General features: G+C 39.8%; 1 protein-coding gene across 48 annotated transcripts in view; it reads right to left on the bottom strand.

Annotated features, from left to right (window-relative positions):
- The window catches only part of SIPA1L1 (signal induced proliferation associated 1 like 1), a 417,177-nt gene that overhangs the window by 206,233 nt on the left and 187,992 nt on the right, over positions 1 to 22,952 (bottom strand). For 46 of the 48 annotated variants that reach the window (XM_063792953.1, XM_063792964.1, XM_063792968.1 and 43 more), the window contains 2 exons: positions 21,485 to 21,587; positions 4,939 to 4,997 (listed from right to left, as the gene is read on the bottom strand). Coding sequence is in view for 4 of the 48 variants with exons in the window: in XM_063792999.1 (XP_063649069.1) it covers positions 4,939 to 4,954 (16 nt within the window). In the remaining 44 variants the exon portion in view is untranslated. Of the gene's footprint in view, positions 1 to 4,938; positions 4,998 to 21,484; positions 21,589 to 22,952 lie in introns of those variants that run through there. The other 2 variants (XM_063792974.1, XM_054666054.2) reach the window with 1 other exon arrangement.

Raw genomic sequence — 22,952 nt, 5'->3', positions numbered from 1 at the left:
GTATTGTTAAATTCCCACTAAGGTCAACCTTTCATGCCCCTCCATTTACATATTGGCTAATGACCCAATTATTTATACAAATGAAAACCAAGGGTAATGAGGTTGGGTGATTTGTTTTTGGTACTAAGGCATGGTCTCTTGGCTTACAGTTGCCAAAATAGATTAAGTGAAAGGTTAACTGGGTACTAAGCAAGTTCTGTGACAAACAGGATCACAATTCTTAGTGAACTAGCACTCTTTTCTTATTTTTATTTTTATTTTTATTTTTTGTAGAGATGGGGTCTCACTATATTGCCCAGGCTGGTCTCAAACTCCTGGCCTCCAAGCAATCCTCCCACCTTGGCCTCCCAAAGTACTGGGATTACACGCATGAGTCACAGCACTCAGCCAAACTGGCACTCTTTGTAAACACAGCCTAAATGAAGGTTTTTGTAATTTATATTAGGGAAAAAATATTCACCTACCCACCTAATGAGGAATTTTATCAAGGGTACTGACTGATGAAATATTTTACCAATCAGTTTTTTAGAAACTCACTCTAAAGTCTTTCAATTTAACTCAGCATATGTTCTAACAATTTTATAATTTGAATATGTGATTTTCAACAACTCCAAAATGAAAGTGGCAAGGTCTGACAAATAGCAATGCCCTATACTAACAAAGACAACCTGAATCACAAGCATGTGCACGTACAACCGCAGACACAAAATGGCAGTTATGCCTTCACAACACAAAATTACATAGTGAGCTGTGGCTTTCTTCTACTTACTGCCAAAGACGCATTCCTCTGAGATGCCTGCTCACATATATTCCAACATGAAAATAAAGGTTTATTCACATATTAAAAAGCCAACTCACATTACAAGTTGAAAATTTGGCCTTTTTGCTGCTGAATCAATAAATCTGCTTGTCCTTTTTAGAGCAGACACAGCGCTGGGAAAGAAGTGCTGGTAAAGACTCCTAATAAATTATCAGAAAAAAATGAAAAAGGGTACTCTAGGAAAAGTCTTCATTTTATGTCTATTCCTAAGTGACTTATAAATGCCTTCAACTTTAGAATATAATTAAAGTCTTGTTATAAAGTAAATTGAGACAAAGTAAGAAAACTTTTGATTTGATTTTTTAAAAATAAATTGAAACACTGTCAACTTACTACTTAGCAAACACACCAAAAAAATGACTTTCACCCACTTCATTGCCAGGTACCTAACAGGTCTCAATAAGTCTACGACCCAACATTTTCGAAAGGGAAGAGAGGAGTATCATATTTCCATTCTAAATACTGAGATACTGATTTGTGAGACTAGTTAGGAGGAAGCAAAACAGATACAATATGTTTCCAGGATTTCCCCTGCCTCCACCACCCTGTAGAGGTTAAGCAGAGGCTACAGATGGCAAGACAGGTCTAAAAGGTCTGAGTGGAGAAATAAACGGGAGCTGGAAGACAGGCCACACTTCCTACCTTCTCACAAAGGAAAACAGTATGGGAACCATGGAGGAATCTCGTAAAACTGACCCATGAGATCAGAACTGCTTACAAATGTCAAATATTCCACTGCTTTTCATTCTATCCAGGGAAAAAAATTTACTTTCATTAATGTATATGTACCCTCTATAATACTTTTAAAGAACAAGTCTCCTTTTCTAATTCTCTCAATTACGGAAGAGTAGAAAACATTTAGCAGCATTCTGGATAATTTGTGCCAATTTAGATGATTCATGTAGTATTGCTTTTCCAGACTAAATGGTCTATGGCCAGTGCTTTCAAGTCAACAAGGGTGCGGAGAGCAAGACCTAATTACAGATCTGAGTCAGTGTCTAGAAGCTCCCTCAGCCCAGGGGGCCGTTCCCCACAAAGGCAGCATTTCATCTGGCGGTACAAAAACAAGCCAAGTTTTTGTACCACTTTCCATATTTACACAAGTCCTTTTGTATGCCTTTAATATATATACAAGTCCTTTCATATATAAGAAAGAAGACTCCATTCCACAAGAAACAAACAAAAAAGAGTAATATCAGTTCAGCGAATTGATTTTTCAAAGAAAATTTTCAATAGGCTTTTCCCCTTAAAACCCAACTATAACATGCAGATTTTTTAAAAAAGAAAATGCACACAAAACATATTACACAACAACCAATGCATTCACAAAGTATAAGATCTTCAAACAATTTCAACAAAAGATGTTAATGTTTTCCTTCCTGTAACATGGATATAATATGTATAAATTAAAGGGGAAAAAATCTTTTGAGTTCACTTTTTTTCAAATGTTAAACATTTAAGTAAAAATGGCACCCAGAAAAAAAAAACAGAAATTATATTGTTGTAAATTTTTCTCTGATACTTTATTAGTAATTAGGTTCTCAAGTTGAAAGGATTAATGATTTTTGAACGGAACTGACTATTCAGTTTCATGGAGGCAACATTCCAAGCAAGAGCAAAGGGTAACAGGACTCCCCCAATAGTAAGGGAATTAGTTTTTTGAATGCAAAATTTAAATGACTTAAGATTCATTTCAGGCCAGGCATGGTGGCTCACATTTGTAATTCTAGCACTCTTGAAGGCTGAGGCGGACAAAAAATACAAAAAATTACCCAAACCTGGTGGTTCATCACGCCTGTATTCCCAGCTAAAGGTGGGAGGATCACTTGAGCCTGGGAGGTAGAGGCTGCAATGAGCTGAGATTGCACCACTGTACTCCCGCCTGGGCAACAGAGTGAGACCCTGTCTTAAAAAACAAAACAACAAAAACAAAAGCAAAAGCAAACAAAAAAAAAGATACATTTCACACAAGAACAAGATAGAAAATGATCCCTAAGACCCAATATTGGGTCACAAGGGACATAAAGGCACAACAAAGATTTCCAAGGAGGCTCCCAGATGACTGATACACAGTACTATTTCGAGGTGCAACCTGACAGCCAGTTCTTAGGAGTAGATCCCTCTTCTGTACTACTGCTACCAGTACAAAGTAACGTAGTGACAAACTGACAAATTTAGAAAAAAAAAAAGAAGTAAATTTTGTAGGCATAATGGCGAATTCTCACAAAGCAGAAAAATGATGCCAGAAGCATCATTTGGACTACAGAATGAATAGAGCTATTTAAATGAAACAGCAACCAACACACTCTGAAAACCTCATTAATGACACAATGGATCTATAAGTATCCTGCACATTCCACACCTGCACAGGAGTGTAGAAGTAGATACAGAGAGTGAACTCAATGGTAGACCAATTACCAGAGAAAAGTGCTTCGTATTAGTAGATAAGACAGAAAGCTATCAGCATGTTGGTTCAAACTCATCGACCATTCAAAATCTAAAACATTCTATCACAGATCACTAGGATACCCAATAATAGATCTTTTCACAAGTACCTAAGAACAGATTTATAGCCTCTTTCAGTGATCCTCAATTTATTCTAAACTCCCTTATGATTTTGAGTAATAAATACACATAGCATCTACATTTACTCAAAGTTAAAAAGCATCCAAAATCATACAATACACTATGTGGGAAGAACACAAACAAATGCATGGGAATAATAAAGACCAAAACCAGGATAGTGGCTTCTTGGGGATTAAGAAAGGGAACTGCTGTTAGAGAGAAATATCCTGAGTTTTTTAATGTTCAATGGAATTGGTAAACATTCGATTTCTCTATAGAGTGTTGAGGAGAGGTAACATGGATTTTGTTTTTCTGCTAATCAAAAAGGAGCTGGGGTAAGGATATTTGTGTTATGCCCTATATGCTTTTTATATTTGAAATATTCCTACTAATTTTTCAAGAACAAAAACAAGGAATTAGAAGGGTATAGACTGTTCTAAGAAAACACAAAGAACAAGTCTGCACTGCCAAATATGCACCTACCTATGCAAAGGGATGATTTTGCCAGTATCCAAGACCCTTTTTAGCATTCACAGCACAAGTTGGTTGATCAGGACGCAAAACCTTCTGGGGGTGTGGGGGTGGGGTAGAATCTGAAAGTGATATATTTTATTCTCATGTCTTTGAATACTAAATCACTACCTGCTAACTGTTAAGAGTGAAGAGTATGCCAGTCAACACCAACACACTCTGCCAGTTTAATTTAATGGTATTATTTTGCCTTGCTTTGCAATTACTCCTACATTTCCCCAGGGAGAAACTAATGGATTACTAAAAATAAAATGGAGACTAAGTGAATCACTTAGGCTGTTTTGGCTCCTAACTCAAACTGGCTTAAATAAAAAGGAAATGTATTGGCTCAAATGCTTGGACGTCAGCGAAAGGGCAAGCTTCAGGGCTGGTTTCCTTGTGATTCTGGACTCCGTCCTCCACCCTGTGTGGCTTCTCACTCAGTCCGGAAGCCACAATGCTGCAGCTACACCAGACCTCACACCAGCGCACAACAACATCCAGAAGTAAGAGGCAGCTCTGTCCTAACCATGAGAAGCCTTCTGCCAGAAGCTCCAGGCAAACCCACATTGGAGCCACGCTGGGTAGAAAAGGATTACAGGACCATCTCTGAAACCATCCCCCTGGCCAGGTAACACTCAGCACTCACTGATGTAGCCAGAGTTCATGAGTCAATCATGGACAAGGCAGAAATGAGACTGCTCCTAATCAGGGCGAGCTGCAGTCAGTTTTTCAACCCCATAACATGAGGAATAGATGCGACGCATGATATGGATCCAACCCTAATGTTCAGTCAGTACTATTTACAGGGAATAGCCTGAGCAATACTGTATCAGAATACGAAATAAATCACTATTACACTGTATTGGTATATAAAGCTATAGATTCAAAAAGCAGATGACAAACGACTTCATCTCTTTGAGAAAAGTAGATTTTTTTAAATTTTGTTTCTATGTTTTCATTTCTCTAATCAGAAATTTAAACACAGAAAATCAACACTTTGTAAAGCAGGTAGGTCACAGGAAGTATGGCATAGTACTTACTATATTCTTGTGCCATGGCTACCGAAATTTAGACAACATCCACACCAATAAGGTATAACCTGAAATAAAATTAGAAAAAAAACCTGGTTAAGTGCACAATAAATTTCACTAAAATACAATAGCTGTATAACTTTCACAGGTCTTACCTTTGTTCTAGAAGAGGCAAACCAGCCTTTCTAAGGTAAACAGTTGCTTTTAAATTAGACATTAGAGAAAAATGTCTCTAGTCTTATCATATTTCTTTCTTTTTTTTTTTTTTTTTAAGATGGAGTTTCACTCTTGTTGCCCAGGCTAGAGGGCAATGGCGCGATCTCGGCTCACCACAACCTCCGCCTCCCAGGTTCAAGCGATTCTTCTGCCTCAACCTCCCTAGTAGCTGAGATTACAGGCGTGTGCCACCATGCCCGGCTAATTTTTTATTTTTAGTAGAGACGAGGTTTCTCCATGTTAGTCAGGCTGGTCTCGAACTCCTGACCTCAGGTGATATGCCCGCCTCAGCCGCCCAAAGTGCTGGGATTACAGGCATGAGCCACCGCGCCCGGCCTGTCTGTAGTATTATAATATTTCTAAATATTTTTAAGGTCACATGCATTTTTGTAGAGCTGACCATAATAAACCAAAACAAACAAAATACCTTTTTATCAAGTACTGTTGCCCTGGACTGCTATTTATAAAGCTGAAACAAAAAGGGGAAAAAATAGAATTATTATTTTTCTCTTTTTGAGATGGAGTATCATTCTGTCACCCAGGCTACACTGCAGTGGCACAATCTTGGCTCACTACAACCTCTGCCTCCCAGGTTCAAGCAATTCTCCTGCCCAGCCTCCCGAGTAGCTGAACTAGAGGCGCGCACCATCACGCCCAGCTAATTTTTGTATTTTTAGTAGAGACAAGGTTTCACCATATTGCCCAGACAGGTCTCGAACCCCTGACCTCAGGTAATCCACCTGCCTCGGCCTCCCAAAGTGCTGGGATTACAGACGTGAGATACTGCGCCCAGCTGAAAAATAGAATTATTAAACAGACCTCAAAAATCATGTAGTCTACTCACTACAAGACACAACTAACCTGTTCAACCCAATGCAAATTAAAGCTAGATAAATAAGCTTCGATTTCTAAATTCCTTAACTTGAAGATCTGAGGAGACAGTTCTCAGGAGAAAAAAATGCAAAAATATGATTCCAATATCTGATACTGCATCATCTTACTTAGTAAAATCTATGAATATTCAGCACACTATGGAGTGCTGAACAAACACACCCACAGAACTTGAGATTCTTAAGACGCTGGAATTGCTTTTAATATTCAAAAGGGAAAGATAATAGCCGGTACAATGGCTCACGCCTGTAATCCCAACTACTCTGCGGGCCGAGGCACGAAAATCGCTTGAACCTGGGAGGCGGAGCTTGCAGTGAGCTGAGATTGTGCTGCTGCACTCCTCCAGCCTGGACGATAGAGCGAGACTCGGTCTCAAAACAAAAAAAAGGAAAGATAAGAACTCTGTCCTTATCCAAACCTCAGACCACATAACTATATAACAAACCACACTTTCAATTAAGAGGGACTGAAAAACATGAAAGTCTAACTAAGCTTTAAGACAATGAAGTTTCCAGGTAGTATGATGACAAGGCTGAGGATCACTGTCCATGTATCCACAAATACAGTGTCTAACTTCACTTGCCTCAGTGTGTGTGAGATTCAGCCATGTTGCTGTATTCATTATAGTTAATAAGCTTTAAAAAAAATTTTAAAGCATTAAAAGAAGAAAAGTGGACACCTCAAAACAGACGGAAATATTTGCAATACATATATCTACCAAAGGACAGATTCAGAACATATAAAGAACTCCTTACAAATTAATAAGAGGGCTGTGCACAGTAGCTCATGTCTGTAATCCCAGCATTTTGGGAGGCTGAAGCAGGAGGATTGCTTGAGCCCAGGAGTTTGAGAACAGCCTGGGCAACATAGCAAGACCCTGTCACTACAAAAAAATTAAAAAATAAAAAAAAATTCAACATCTTCCTTGGTTTAAAAAATAAAAATAAATAAAAATAAAAAATTAGCTAGGCATGGTGGTGTGCGCCTATAGTCCCAGCTATTTGGGAGGCTGAAGCAGGCAGATCGCTTGTCCCCAGGAGTTCCAGGCTTCAGTGAGCTCTAATTGCACCACCACATCCCAACCAGAGCAAGACTCTGTCCTAGGGGGAGAAGAAAAAGACAAGCCACCCAAACAGAATATAAAAATGGCTAACAAGCATATAAAAAGGTGTTCAACTTCATGCATCACCATGGAAATACAAATTAAAACTACAATGAAATAAAATTACATAATGATGAAAATGGCTGAAATTTTAAAATCTGACAACACCAAGACTTAGGATGTGCAGCAATTCAACTCTCACACAATGCTGATGGGAATACAAACCGTAAAGCTGTTTGGCAGCATCCAATAAAGCAGAACATAAACATACCCTGCAACCTAGCAATTCCACTCTTAGGTAAATGCCTCCTGGGAATGTGCAAACATAAATCCCATACAATAATTTTCCAGTAAGTGTTAGCTGTAATAGCTGAAACCCAGTAACAAATTGTGGAATATTCATATAATGGAATACTATAGAGCAGGAATCAGGATTTTTTTTTTCCTGTAAAGGGCCAAATAGTAAATATTTCAGGCTTTGCAGGCCATAAAATCTCTGTCCCTGTCACATCTGCTCAAACCTGCCTTTGGAGTACAAAAGCAGCCATAGACAATACGGGCTTGGCTGTGTTCCGATAAAACTTTATTTACAAAAACAGCCAGTCCACCAGCCTTAGTTTCGCCTGCTACACAGCAATGAATATAAATGAACCATAACTAATACAAGAACACTGATAAATCTCACAAACATAATGTTGAGACAAAGATGCCAGACACATGAAAGAATATACTGTATGATTCTGTTTTATAAAGTTCAGTAATAGGTAAAACTATGTAAGTCAGAATAATAGTTTCCACTGAGTGTAGGATGTAGGGGAAAATACAGACTGGGAGAAGGAAAAGGGGAGAAATTTGGTGGGCTAATAATATTAGATTCCCTGATTTGAGTGGTAGTTTCACGACTATGTTCAATTTGGAAAAATTCATTAAGGTATAAATTTATGATGTACTTGTCATCATTCTGAATAAAAAAAGTAAAACATTTCAGTAATTATTATAAATAAACAATACGGGACACATTACTAAGTGGATGCTTTCTCATAGCGTGCTATACCCAGATTCAAACACTGATGGAATGCAAGCCTTGTGCCCTCACAAAGCAAGTTCCTGAAGCTCTCCCTTCACATCTACAGTGTGATGTCTGCATTGCAACTAAACTCCTCTTCCAAGTTTCATGTAGGACTTGAGAACGAGCTATGATTAGATAGCATACACAGGAGTGACAGGAGGTAAACGCAATACAGAGGGAGGAAGGAAAGTAACAGATGGATGAAGAGACTGGTAGAAATAAGTCCCTGCATTTTAACATAATCTGCTAAGTAAGCAATACAGAATTTAAAAAGTAACACAAACAGCTTAGAAACACAATTTGGAAGGTCACTGAACTTGCCTTTTGGACATTAAAAATAACGACAATTTAAAAGCTTACTAAGGCTCTTAAAAGACTGATGAAGGGATTTATTTCTGGTACAACAATTTCTTCCAATCTAACAGATTAAATAGACAGGAAGTTTCAACTTTTCAAGTGAAGTAGCAAACATGGCAATGATACAGTCTTGACTTTCAAAGCTGACATGTTTTCACATTATGAGGATTTACGTTCTATTGTATGGGCTTATGTCATTAGTGAAATGAAAAGAGAAGAAATAAAGAAAAGAAGGTGAAAATAATTGAAATCTAGTCACTACAGGCCAGGCGCAGTGGCTCACGCCTGTAATCCCAGCACTTTGGGAGGCCGAGGCGGGTGGATCACGAGGTCAGGAGATGGAGACCATTCTGGCTAACACAGTGAAACCCTGTCTCTATTAAAAACACACAAAAATTAGCCAGGTGTGGTGGCAGGCACCTGTAGTCCCAGCTACTCAGGGGGCTGAGGCAGGAGAATTGCTTGAACCCAGGAGGTGGGGCTTGCAGTGAGCCGAGATCGCACCACTGCACTCCAGCCTAGGCAAGAGTGAGACTCTGACTCAAAAAAAAAAAAGTCAGTTGGGCTACATAGCAAAACCCCATCTCTACAAAAAATACAAAAATTAGCCAGGCGTGGTGGTGTGAGCCTGTAGTCCCAGCTACTCAGGAGGCTGAGGTAAGAGGATCACTTGAGCCCGGGAGGTTGAGGCTGCAGTGAGCCATGATCATGCCACTTCACTCCAGCCTGGGTGACAGAGCGAGATTATTAAATGTAGGGAGAGTAAAAGGCAAGTGAAAAGAAAATAAGGAAAGGAAGTTTTCCCACAGAGGTAAGAATGGAAATAAGTTTTGAATGATTACAGATAGGCAAGGTTAGGAGAATAGAAGTATCACTCTAGGCAGAGGGAGAGAACGTATGCATGGAGACATGAATGAGTCGGTCATATCTGAGGTATAATCACAAATCTGAGACAACCAGAGTGTGACGTACAAGGACAAGCTAAAACTGAGATGTGGCCAGGTGCAGCCGATCATGCTTATAATCCCAGCACTTTGAGAGGCCAAGGCAGGAAGCTACTTGAGCCTAGGAGTTTGAGATCAGCCTTGGCAACATAGTGAGACCTCATCTCTATTTAAAAATAAACAAATAAATAAAACTGAGATGATGAAAGGACTTGTAAATCACACTGAAGTTTGAATTTTATCTTACAAGCATTATGGAACCATGGGAGTGGGAACTGGGGAATGAGAATGGAGAATGAGAATGAAGTGGCATGTCTCAAAATATATCTTTTTGCATAGTTTTGACATTTAGAACCATGGTAATGTTTCACAAAATAAAAAAAGCAAACAATTAACATCAACCAGTATATAAGGGGAACCTAAAGCGAAACATAAACAGTAACAACTAAACTGCATTAGGAATACATAACATAACCACATGACCACCCTGAAGGGAATGCAGAAGAACTAACCACTGTGGAAGCCAGTATCTTGACTATAATAGACACTGAGGCTAGAGACAAAACAAATACAGAAAGGAGAAAGGCTAGAATGAATTTCATGGTGTTAGATTTGAATCAGCGGTATCACTATGAAATCATGGTTTTTAACATGTATTTCAACAGACAGACAGGAACAGATAAATGTAGATATGTGTATACATACATATATTCATTTCCCAGCTCTGTCCTCTGAGAGAGCCTAAGGGTAATAACATCTTAATAGCACAATTAGCACCCACACGGTGGTTTCTAAACACCATCCTTCAATAAAAAGAACCAGGACTACTTGGAGAGATGTCTGGCTGCAAAACTGAGACAGGGAAAATACCAGGTGAGCCTGAAATATCTTGTGGTGCCAAAAAGTAAGGAAGTGATCAAAAAAGCTGGGGACTTCTTAAAAGGAAAGTGGAACCAAACTGAAGAGGCCACATCTGGAACAATTTAAAGGATTATAACCCATAGGATAAAACAAACATCCACAAGTCCATAGTGATAAAAAATAAATAACTGAATGTGTAAGTACATGGAAGAGAAGGCCAAGCTCTTTCTTATAGGAAAATTTTAATGGACACATGCAAAAAGGATAATGGAAGTAGAAAAACCACCATTTGACAAACACCACAGGTTAAAGAAAATAAGGAAACATAACTAACTGCAATGTTTGATCCTGGATTGGACCACGGTCCAAACAAAAGACATTATTGGAAGAGTTGATAAAAAACAAATGCAGTGTAGAGATCAGTTAGCAGTATTCTATCAAGGTTAATTACCTGATTTAGATAATTTTACTATAGTTATGTAAGATATTAACATTTGGGAAAGGTGGGCAAAGGGTAGATGGAAGTTGCTTGACATATCTAACTTTTTTTTTTAAACTCTGAGATTATGTCAAAATAAAAAGCGAAAAAAAGAAAAATATGGATAGACAAGGGATTCTGAGTCATAACTTTCATCTAAAATCTAGTTGCAGGCCTTTTTCTCTCTATGCCAAATATTAAAGCTGACAAAGTGTGATATCTAAAAAAAAACATATATGCATATATGTATAAATGAGAAGTTTGAAAATATGAGCAAATAAGGGACTGTAAATAACCAAACAGAATGGAGAGAGAACCAAACCATCGAGAAATTTAAAATGTGATAACTGAACTTTAAAAAAATTCATTAGGTGGATAAATCACAGAATGGACACAGATGAACAGTGAATCAGTAAACTGTAAGACTGACCTTGAAAAATTACCCAGAATGTTTCTCAAATAAAAAAATGCAAACCTTAAAAGAGAGAGTAAGGCTGGGTGCAGTGGCTCACACCTGTAATTGCAGCACTTTGGGAGGCCAAGGCAGGTGCATCACCTAGCCTGGCCAACATGGTGAAATCTCATCTCAACTAAAAATACAAAAATTAGCTGGGTGTGGTGGTGGAGCCTGTAATCCCAACTACTCGGGAGGCTGAGGCAGGAGAATCACTTGAACCTGAGAGGTAAAGGTTGCAGTGAGCCGAGATCGTGCCACTGCACTCCAGCCTGGGCAACAAAGGGAGACTCCATCTCAAAAAAAAAAAAAAAGAGAGAGAGAAATTAAGAAGCTTAGATGATAGAGTGAATAGACCTAAAATCTGCCTAAAAGGAGTGCAACTTGAGCATTCCAAATCGGAAAATCTGAAATCCGAAATGGTCCAAAACTTCAAACTTTTTGAGTGCTGACATGATGCTCAAAGGAAATGCTCACTGGAGTTCAGGTTTTCAGTTTTTCAGATAGGGATGCTCAACTAGAAAGTATACTACAAATATTCCAAAATCTGAAAAAACCTGAAATCCAAAACACTTCTGGTCCCAAGCATTTCAGATCAGGGATACTCACACTGTACTAGAAGAAGATAATGGAGAGACTCTCTGGTATAAATGACACACCAATCCTTGAATCCAGAAAGGCCAGCAAACAAGAAGCAAGTGAAAAATCAATACCAAGAGACATAAAAGTAAAAATACTGACCACTAAATAAAAAACAATCTTAAAAGCAGCAGAGAAAAGAAAATCACCTACAAATTACCCCAATTAAGGTGATGACTTATTTCTCAAAAGCAACAATGGAAGCCACAAGACAGAGAGAACTATTATTTTCAATAAACTAAGAGAGAGAACTATCAACCCAGAATTATATAGCTAGAGATAATTCCTTCTAGAACAATAAACATTTTCAGGCAAACAAAACCAAGATTTTACCATCAACAGACACACAATAAATTATATGACTTTTGCACAGCAGGAAAATGATCCCAGATGACAGACTTAAAAAGCAGATGAATGGTGATACCACACAAAAGATGACAACCAAATAAAGGGTTAACAGTCAGATGAAAGATGACTGACCCCATTAGTCATGATAAATAAATCACAATGTGGTACTACTACCTACCCACTGGAATGGCTGAAATGAAAACCATGTCACTAAGAATGTGGAGCAAATGGGACTCTCTTACACCTTTGGTAGCAGTGTTAACTGATACGGCTCCTTTGGAAAACTGGCAGCATCTATTAAAGTTGAACATAGGCATATGCTATAACTCAGCAATTTCACACCTAGGTAGACAGCCAGCATAAATGGACATATATTTGTAGCAAAAGACACTAATGGGGTTCAGCACATGCTACTGCAAAATATGACATCTTAGCATTTGAGAAAACCACAGAAGCAACCTTCTCCTGTCCTTCTACTATGAAGTAGGCCATAAAAGAATTCTCTAGCCTTCCTCTGAAGTAGGTCATAAGACCTTCATTCCACAGGTACCCTCCCTATACCTGCAGGAAAGGAATGCCCTTATCTCTGAAGACACAGGGACATGGAGCAGCTGAACAAATAGGCCTAGTTTATTACCACTGCCTCATACTCCCTTTGCCCAATCAGACTTCTGCACAACTGTCCACTCATCATCAAATTTAGCATAAAAATACAGAGATGTCCCTGCTTCTTTGGGTCTTAATTCCTGAAGATTCCTGTGTCACGTAAAACTTATATTAATAAATTCGTATGCTTCTCTCTTGTTAATCTGTCTTTTGTGATAGGATGTCAGCCATGTACCTAGCCATTGGAAAGAAAAAGAAATCTTTCTCCCCTACAACATAAACAAGGATGTTCATAGCAGTGCAATTCCTAATAGCCCAAAACTGAAAACAACTGCAGTGTACATCCACAGCAGAAAGAAAAGCTAGGCTGGGCACACTGGCTCACACCTGTAATCCCAGCACTTTGGGAGGCTGAGGCAGGCAGACTGCATGAGTCCAGGAGTTCGAGACCAGACTGGCCAACATGGCGAAACCCCATCCGTACAAAAAAATTAAAAAATTAACCAAACATGGTGGTGCATTCCTGTAGTCTCAGCTACTCGGGGGCTGAGGTGGGAGGACCACCTGAGCCTGGGAGATGGAGGCTGCAGTGAGCTGAGATCACATCACTGCACTCCAGCCTGGGTGACAGAGTGAGGCCCTGTCTCAAAAATAAATAATAATAAGGAAAGAAAAATAATAATTGAGGAGTTCCATATAACAGAATACTGTAACAATAAAAGTAGTGAAATATTGCTACCTGTAACATGAACTATCATGCATGTAATGCTGAAAGAAAAAAGCCATATACAAAAGTATACACTACCTAATTCCGTTTACAGAAAGTTCAACACCAGGCAAAACTAATCACTGCTATAACTCGCAGGAGTCCCATCAGGGGCTTCCAGAGTGACACTTCATTTTTTTTATCTCGGGACTGGTTTCATAGATGAGTCCAATTTTTGAAATTCACTGACCTATCCACTTATGATCTGTGCTCTGTGTGTATATCATACTTCAAAATAACATTTATTTAAAAATAAATTATAAGCAAAAACACTAGCAAGAATATCACAGAAAGAATACTGTGTTCTCATGGCATCCTATCAGTGACGAACAATTTTGATTTGTATTCTTACCAATGATGTTCATTTTGATGAACTGATTAAGGTGGTATCTGCCAGGCTTCCACCACTGTAATTTATTCTTTCCCCCTTTGTAATTAGTAAGTATTTCATATGGAGGTAATCTGAAACTATATAAATATCTGGTACCTCATCAAGCTTTCAATTAACACATTTCATTATTTTAAAAAAATTTGTTTTTTCATTTTTTTGAGACAGAGTCTTGCTCTGTCACCTAGGCTTGAGTGCAGTGGTGCAATCACAGTTCACTGCAGCCTCGATCTCCTGGGCTCAAGCAATCCTCCTGTCCTCAGCCGCTAAGACTATAGGTGTGTGCTGCCACCACAACCAGCTAATCATTTATTCATTCTTACATTTATGTTATTCATCAATTTATTCAGTGGGTTATAATCCATTACTATTATTGTTTACTATAATTAATCACTATTATAATCAATCAATCAATCAATCAATCTTTTTTTTCCTAAGAGACTAGGTCTTACTCTGTCACCCAGGCTGGAGTGCAGTGGTATGATCATAACTCACTCAAACTCCTGGGCTCAAGCAATAATCCTGCCTCAGTCTCCTGAGTAGCTAGGATTACAGGTGTGTGACACCATGTCTGGCTATTTTTTTTTTTAATTTATTTGTTTAGAGGTAGGGTTTTGCTATGTTGCCCAGGCTGGTCTCAAACTCCCAGCCTCAAACAATTTTCCAGCCTTAGCCTCCCAAGTAGCTGGGATTACAAGCATGAGCTGCTGTATCTGGCAATCATTTCCTCATTTTCTGAAACTACATGTTTTGGTCTCATTTCTCCAAGGAGTACTGGTTCCTTTTATTAGAGAATTGTATTTAGAAATCAAGATTAGGGTGCCAGATATGTTCATTGTTATTGGGGGATACTTTCAGGCACTGTCAATGGGCAGTGCTAGGGAATATAAATGCATGTGTGTTATACATCTACACATATATCTACATCCATAGGATTTTATTAGGAGGGTTTTTGTTTTTGTTTGAGGCAGGTTCTCACTCTGTTGCCCAGGCTGAAGTGCAGTGGTGCAATCACAGCTCACTACTGCAGCATCAACCTCCTGGGCTCAAGTGATCCTCCCACCACAGCCTCCCAAGTAGCTGGGACTACAGGTGCATGCCACCACGACTGGGTAATATTTCTAGTTTTTTGTAGGGATGGGGTGATATGGTTTGACTGTGTCCCCATTGAAATCTCAACTTGAATTGTATCTCCCAGAATTCCACGTGTTGTGGGAGGGACCCCGGGAAGGTAATTGAATCATGGGGGCTGGTCTTTCCCATGCTATTGTTGTGATAGTGAGTAAGTCTCAAGAGATCTGATGGGTTTATCAGGGGTTTCCACTTTTGTTTCTTCATTTTCTCTTGCCGCCGCCATGTAAGAAGTGCCTTTTGCCTCCCGTCATGATTCTGAGGCCTCCCCAGCCATGTAGAACTGTAAGTCCAATTAAACCTCTTTTTCTTACCAGTCTTAGGTATGTCTTTATCAGCAGCATGAAAACAGACTAATACACAGTGTTTTGCCATGTTGCCCAGGCTGGTGCTGAACTCCTGAGCTCAAGTGATCTGCCAGCTTCAGCCTCCCAAAGTGCTGGGATTATAGGCGTGAACCACTACATCCAGCAGGACATTTTAAAAACTCGACAAATTCCAATCAATGGTGCCAATACTAGTAACAAAAAGTAAAGAAAAAGAAAAAAACTTCACAAGCTGACTATATGTGAAGTTCACATGAAAAATCAAAAGCCCAAGAAAAATCAAGATACTACACATGAAGACAACAGTAATGAGGGGATCTGCCATACCAACTATTAATTATAACACAGTAAGACTTCCAGGTTAATGGAGAAAGGTTGAATTATTTAATAATGGTACTTGCAAATGTGTTTATGCATGTGGAGGGAAATTAAACTAGATTCCTGTTCTACTCTCTATATAAAAATAAATCCCAACTTAACTAAAGACTTGCATTTAAAAAATAAAATACAATTTTTTTTTTTTGAGACAGTCTCCCTCTGTTGCCTAGGCTGAAGTGCAGTGGTATGATCTTGGCTCACTACAACCTCCGCCTCTGAAGCTCAAGCAATCCTCCCACCTCAGCCTCCCAAGTAAATGAAACTACAGGTGTGAGCCATCAAACCTGGCTAATTTTTGTATTTTTTGTAAAAATGAGGTTTTGCCATGTTGCCCAGGCTGGTCTCTAACTCCTGAACTCAAGCGAGATTCACCCGCCACAGCCTCCCAAAGTGGAAGGATTACAGGTGTGAGCCACTGTGTCCGTCCAGCCACTGCAGCTGGCCTCATTCTATGTTAAAATAAAAAACTTCTGTTCATTAAAGGATACCATGAAGAAAATAAAAAGATAAGCCACAAATTAAAAATCATATCAACAAAATATAAGTATCCAGAGTATATAACTCTTATAAATGTATAAGATAAACAATCCGACAGAAAAATATATAAAAGTTACAAAATACAAAAAGTCCTTCAATACAAAAAAACGATGCTCAGTTTCCTTCCTTAGTAATTAGGAAAATATAAATGAAAAGCACCTTTCACACTACTAGCTTAACTAAATTTAAAAAGTCAAACAATGTCAAGAATGTGGCAAAGCTGTGGGGCAATGGAAACATTCAGATGCTCTGGTGGGAATGTACATTGGTACAATCACTTTGAAAGGCAGTCAAGATGTTAGGTAGGCAGATGGTACGGCATATCCTACCATCCAGCAATTTCACTCTTAAATTTATGTTCACTGAGAGACGTGTCGCCCGGAGACACATATAATTGTTTATAACCACAGAAAACTGCAAACAACTCAAATTCCAACAGTAAAATAAGAAAACAGAATGTGGTTTTGTTTGCAGGAAAATCAGTGAACCATGATGTTAAATGCATCAAGTGAAAAAACTCAAGGGGACAATGTCCCTCAGTATCTATGCCAAAAGAAATTTGTAATAAACCAAAAAAATTTTTTTTAATTACATTACAAGCTTACTGAAGACTGGGCCAGTATCACTTAATAGTCATTAAAAGCTTCCCAAAAGTTTTGTACTAGGTATTCTAGATGTTTCCAAGACATATACAATTATGTCCACCAAGATACAATAATGTGATCCCCCAGTTTTGAAAATGATAGTGAGTCCATGGCACACACTAGATTAAACGAAATAAAACAAAACCATAGATGTCATTTTTATTTATAGAAGGTACTTACATTCCCAAACTTCAATTAAAACTCTTGAGAAAGCACCATTCACACTGTGGTTTTTTAAAAGAAAAAAAATGTTTTTTTGTTTTATTTGTTTGTTTGAGACAAAGTCTCGTTCTGTTGCCCCAGCTGGAGTGCAACGATGAGACCTCGGCTCACTGCAATCTCCACCTCCCAGGTTCAAGCAATTCTCCTGACTCCGCCTCCTGAATAGCTGGGATTACAGGCGCCCGCCACCACACCAGGCCAACTTTTGTATTTTTAGTAGAGATGGGGTTTTGCCATGTTGGCCAGGCTGGTCTCAAACTCCTCACCTCAAGCAATCCGCCTGCCTCAGCCTCCCAAAGTGCTGGGATTACAGGCGTGAGCCACCACACCCAGCCAAAAAAAAAAAGGCATTTTTTAAAAAAGTAAATCTCACACTTATAATCCCAACAATTTGGGAGGCTGAGGCAGGAAGACTGCTTGAGCCCAGCCTGGGCAATACAGGGAGACCTCATCTCTACAAAAAATTTAAAAATTAGCCAAGCATGGTGACACATGCCAGTAGTCCCAGCTACTCAGGAGGTTGAGGTGGGAGGATTACTTGAGCCCAGAAGGTCAAGGCTGCAGTGAGCTACGATGGTGTCACTGCACTCCAGCATGGGTAACAAAGCAAGACCCTGTCTCAGAAAAAAAGGTTAATAAAAAATCCTGCTATTTTATTACTCAGCTACAGGGACAGGTGAGACTGTTTCTCTTAGGCTCAGATCAAGTAGAGTGTATCAATTTGTTTAAATATGTATGTATTTAAGAACAGCATAATTTCAACCAAAATAATTAAACTCTTCAAATCAATATAACTGGATTTTAAAACAAAACCAAAAACAACCTCACATGAGCAGAATGGTTAGAGTTCTATCCATGATGCCTCTGATTTCAATCAGCACTGGTGTCACCATTGCCAAGCTGACCTGATCCAAGTTAGAGTGAGGTGCACTTAGAGGCCTAGTAACCACCCTTAAAGCAAAAGGTTCTTTATACCACTTAAAGTTAACACATTTTAACAGTTTGAAAACATCATAAAGTAAACAGTTAAATTTGGCATCAAAGGTAACTATCTACTTTTCTTGGGTTTAAATGCTATATAATAGGCCGGGCTTGGTGGCTCACGCCTGTAATCCCAGAACTTTGGGAGGCTGAGGCAGGCGGATCACTTGAGGTCAGGAGCTCAAGACCAGCCTGGCCAACATGGTAAAACCCCATCTCTACTAAACAACAACAAAAAAATTAGCTGGGCCTGGTGGCATGTGCGTGTAGTAGCAGCTACTTGGGAGGCTGAGACAGGAGAATGGCTTGAATCCAGGAGGTGGAAGTTGCTGAGATCGCGCCACTGCAGTAGAGCGTGGGAGACAGAGTAAGACTCCATCTCAAAAAAAAAGAAATATTATATAATAATGTTCAGAATTTAGAATATTATGGACCATATTATGTGGGTTACAGTATGTACGAAATCTTTAAAACAGATGGTAAGTTACATAGAGACATCAAGTGACAGTTCTAGCTGATTCAGCTCTAATTCATTGTTTGCTTTCTAACAGCACTATTTCAAAATGAGCAATTCCATAGCCCATAGAAGAGATTTTCATTTTAAGTAGAGGTGACATCTTTACTTATGTAAGAAGCAATTATACAGGTTAACAGAAAAAATGAATTGCTATAGAATACACTAGAGATATGTTTCAGCAAACCATTAGTTTTCATTCTCAAGGGTATGTACTAAGGGTATCAGCTTAGCAGTCACTGAATTTATTAAGCCGTAATTTTGCTACACGAATTCTCCATTCTCTCCTTCAGAGCACTCTGAATAAACCAGAAAGCAATGTTTGCTTTCCTCTCTACAGTAACAACTGTGTATTTGGCCTGAATTCTAAATAATCAGGTTCTTTATGAAATTTTTGGAATTTAGCCAATATACAGATCTTTTCACTAAACATAAGCATGAAGGAAAGAGGCTCAAATCATAACTTTCATATTTAACTACTCAAAATGGGGGAGAACAGCCTCCTCAGACAAGTAGGATAAACATGCACAGAACTCTCCATCACCATACATGCTCTCCTGTCACTAAAAACAGAAATGTTTTTGAGAACTCGAGGCACAAACATTCATTTGGATGTTTGATGACATCAGCATCTATAGTCTAAAATCTATTGATATAATCCTTAGCACACAGTGTCTTTTACACTGGTTGAGAGCACACTAGGTGTGATGGTTAGTTTTATGTGTTAACGTGGACAGTCTATAGTAGTCAGTTATTTAATAGAACACTAATCTAGGTGTTGCTGAGAAGGTATTCTTTAGAGGGGGCTAACATCTACCTTCAATTGCTTTAAGTGAAGATTATCCTCCACAATGTGGGTGGGCCTCATCAGAGTGTCAGAGAGGGCAGCTAGTCAGACACAAATAGGGCAGGACTGGGCCCCCACACTCCCAGGAAAGTTAGGCAACCATCAAGTGGTGGACAGGCAGTTGTCACACCGCCTCACTAAAATAACAATAAGTCGCAGGCAGCACCAGGGAAAGGCAGTCTCCCTATAGATAGGAAACACCTGAAACTGGTGATCAGCAGCTTCCTAATAAGTTCTCAATGGGTGGGTGAATAACCTCAAGCATGTGCATTAAGAGGCAAAATGGCAGAGTATGACCTTCTAGGGACATTCTGCTGGTAAGGGAAGAATGCCTCAGGCAAGCGTTATGTACAACTCCAGTAAACACACTGCACATGCTCCCCTCCAAGCACTAACAGACCACTGTGCATACAGACAACCCACTCCAAGGGAAGAATCAGGGCAGAAAGGACGCCAGACCCCGGAAGTATGCTAACATATAACACCCCAAGTCAAAAGGTCAAACCCCACACTTGTCCTTCAAGTCACCCTCAGTATCTTTGCAGATACTGCACCGCTTCCAAGTGTACTTTCTTTCCTTTTGTTCCTGCTCTAAAGCTTTTTAATAAACTTTCACTTCTGCTCTAAAACTTGCCTCGGTCTCTTCTTCTGCCTTATGCCCCTCAGTCAAATTTTTTCTTCTGAGGAGGCAAGAATTGAGGTTGCTGCAGACCCGTACGGATTCACCGCCGGTAATGAAAGGCCTTTAGAGCAACAGCGGAGGACTCCCAAGGAAGAAGTTCTGCGTCATGACCGCAGCATCAACATCTATCTGCGAGTTTCTAGCCTGACCTACAGATTTCTAACTTGCCATCCCTAACTATCATCCCTAATTGGCTTACTCGCCAATTTCTTTCTTGAAATCAGTCAGGCCAGTCTCAGTAGCTTACTCCTGTAACCCCTGTCCTTTGGGAAGCCTAGGTGGATCACTAGAGCTCGGGTGTTTGAGACCAGCCTAGGCAACATAGCAAGACCCCATTTCTATAGAAAAATTTAAAAATTAGCTAGGCACGGTGGCACATGCCTTTAGTCCCAGCTACCTGGGAGGCTGAGGTAGGAGAATGAATCCCTTAAGCCCATGAATTTGAGGTTACAGTGAGCTATGACTGCACCACTACACACAAACCTAAGCAACAGAGCGAGACCCTGCCTCTAAAACAAAACAAAACAAAAATCGGTCAATATCTATTTCCATGTCTGTATGTCTGTCTCTCTCTCTCTTTACACATATAAATATATTTGTATTTATAAACACACACACTCTGGAGAACCTTGACTGATACACTAGGTAAAAAGAAACACTATATTTCTTCTACACACACCAACAAATTCCAACATCAAATCATCAAATAGGGAACGGGGAGTTTCACAACAACCAAGTGTCCAATTCTTGGCAGACACCAAGACACCAACCAGATATCTTACAGTTCAATTCTATGGTGATACTGTCTACCTGGAGTTAGCTATTGATGAAGAACGCCAAACTCTGTAAAATACTTGAAAAGATTTACTCTGAACCAAACATGAGTGACCATGGCCTGAGGCACAGTCTCAAAAGGTCCTGAGAATACGTGCCCAAGGTGGTTGGGTTTCAGCTTAGTTTTAGGGAGACACGAGACATCAATCAGTATATGTGAGATATACATTGGTTCGATCTGGAAAGGTGGGACAACTTGAGGGGGTTGGGGGAAGTGGGTCTCAGGTGGATTCAAAGTCTGATTGGCAATTGGTTGAAGGAGTTACTATCTAAAGAACTGGAATAAACAGAAAGGAGTGTCTGAGTTAAGATAAGGAGCTATGGAGACAAAAGTTCTTACCACACAGATGAAGTCTCATAGGTGGCCGCCCAGAGAGACAATTGATGATCAGACTTTTAAAAGGTGCCAGACTCTCAGCTAATGTCTTCAGGATAGGGAGGGCCTGGAAGGGGAAAGATCTAGTTAACAGAGATTCTTTATAGATGCACATTCCCACCCCCCTCCCAACCCCCCCAACCCCGGCTTCCCCCCACACACAAAAGATGGCATTGCAGGGCCATGTCAAAATACGGCAAAGAACTTTTTTTTTTTTTTTTGAGACAGAGTCTCGCTCTGTCGCCAGGCTGGAGTGCAGTGGCGCGATCTCAGCTCACTGTAACCTCCGCCTCCTGGGTTCAAGCAATTCTCCTGCCTCAACCTCTCGAGTAGCTGGGACTATAGGGACGTGGCACCATGCTCAGCTAATTTTTGTATTTTTAGTAGAGACGGGGTTTCACCATGTTAGCCAGGATGGTCTCGATCTCCTGACCTCGTGAAAGAACTTATTTTAATGTAAAATATTTCCATTTCCTCCTTTATCTGTCATGTGATGTTATGCCAGTCAGGCTGGTTAAGTAAAACCCAGTTGATGAGATTTTATGATTTAGAGAGAGTGACTTCCCAGACCCCTGTAGGAATTTGGGCAAGAGACAAAAAGGTCAGAGTTTAGTCCTCATAGCTTAGATCCCACAAGGCTGTTCCTAATTCAGACGCTAACCATCAAGTCCAGGCCTCAGGTATTTCTTACCTACAGAAAATAAATTGCATGGGAGGTGGGAAGGGAGTTTCCCATGACCCCCTCCTTGAGTTTGAGAATTTCCTAGAAGGACTCACAAAATTCTAGAAAACAGGTACTTCTGTTCGCCAGTTTTTTACAAAGATATAAGTGAGGAACAGCCAAATGGAAGATGCATATCGTGGGGTAAGGGAGGAGGCAAGCCCTCTCGGGGCACAGCACCTACATGTGTTCACCAACCCGGGAGCTCTCTGAGGCTGTCCTTTTGAAGAGTTTTCTGGAAAACTCTCTAAACCTCCGGCCCATCTTTCCTCCATGGAGCTAATGGGATGGGATGAAAAGTTCCAAACCTCTACTCACATGACTGATTACCCAGGAAACCAGTCCCCATTCCAAAGCGGTTCAGGGGTTTTCAACCACTAGTCATCGTATTAATATACAAAAAGACACTCTTATCACTCCTGAGAGGTCAAGGGTCTTCGAAGCTCTTGTGTCAGGAACCAAGGACTAAGACCAAATACTGTAACAAAAGATGCTCCTGCCAGGAGCAATGGCTCATGCCTGCAATCCCAACACTTTGGGATGTAAAAGTGGGCACATTGCTTGAGCCCAGGAGTTCAAGATCAGCCTGGGCAACAAAGTGAGACCCCAACTCTGCAAAAAAAAATAAAAAATTTAGCCTGGCATGGTGGCCCACGCCTGTAGTCTCAGCTACTAGGGAGGCTGAGGTGGGAGAATTGCTTGAGTCCAGAA

This window comes from Pan troglodytes, chromosome 15 (assembly GCF_028858775.2).
Source record: "Pan troglodytes isolate AG18354 chromosome 15, NHGRI_mPanTro3-v2.0_pri, whole genome shotgun sequence".
In the NCBI taxonomy this organism is placed as follows: Eukaryota; Metazoa; Chordata; class Mammalia; order Primates; family Hominidae; genus Pan; species Pan troglodytes.
The sequence above is the reverse complement of the archived record's forward strand: the minus strand, read 5'-3'. Positions and strand labels throughout refer to the sequence as shown.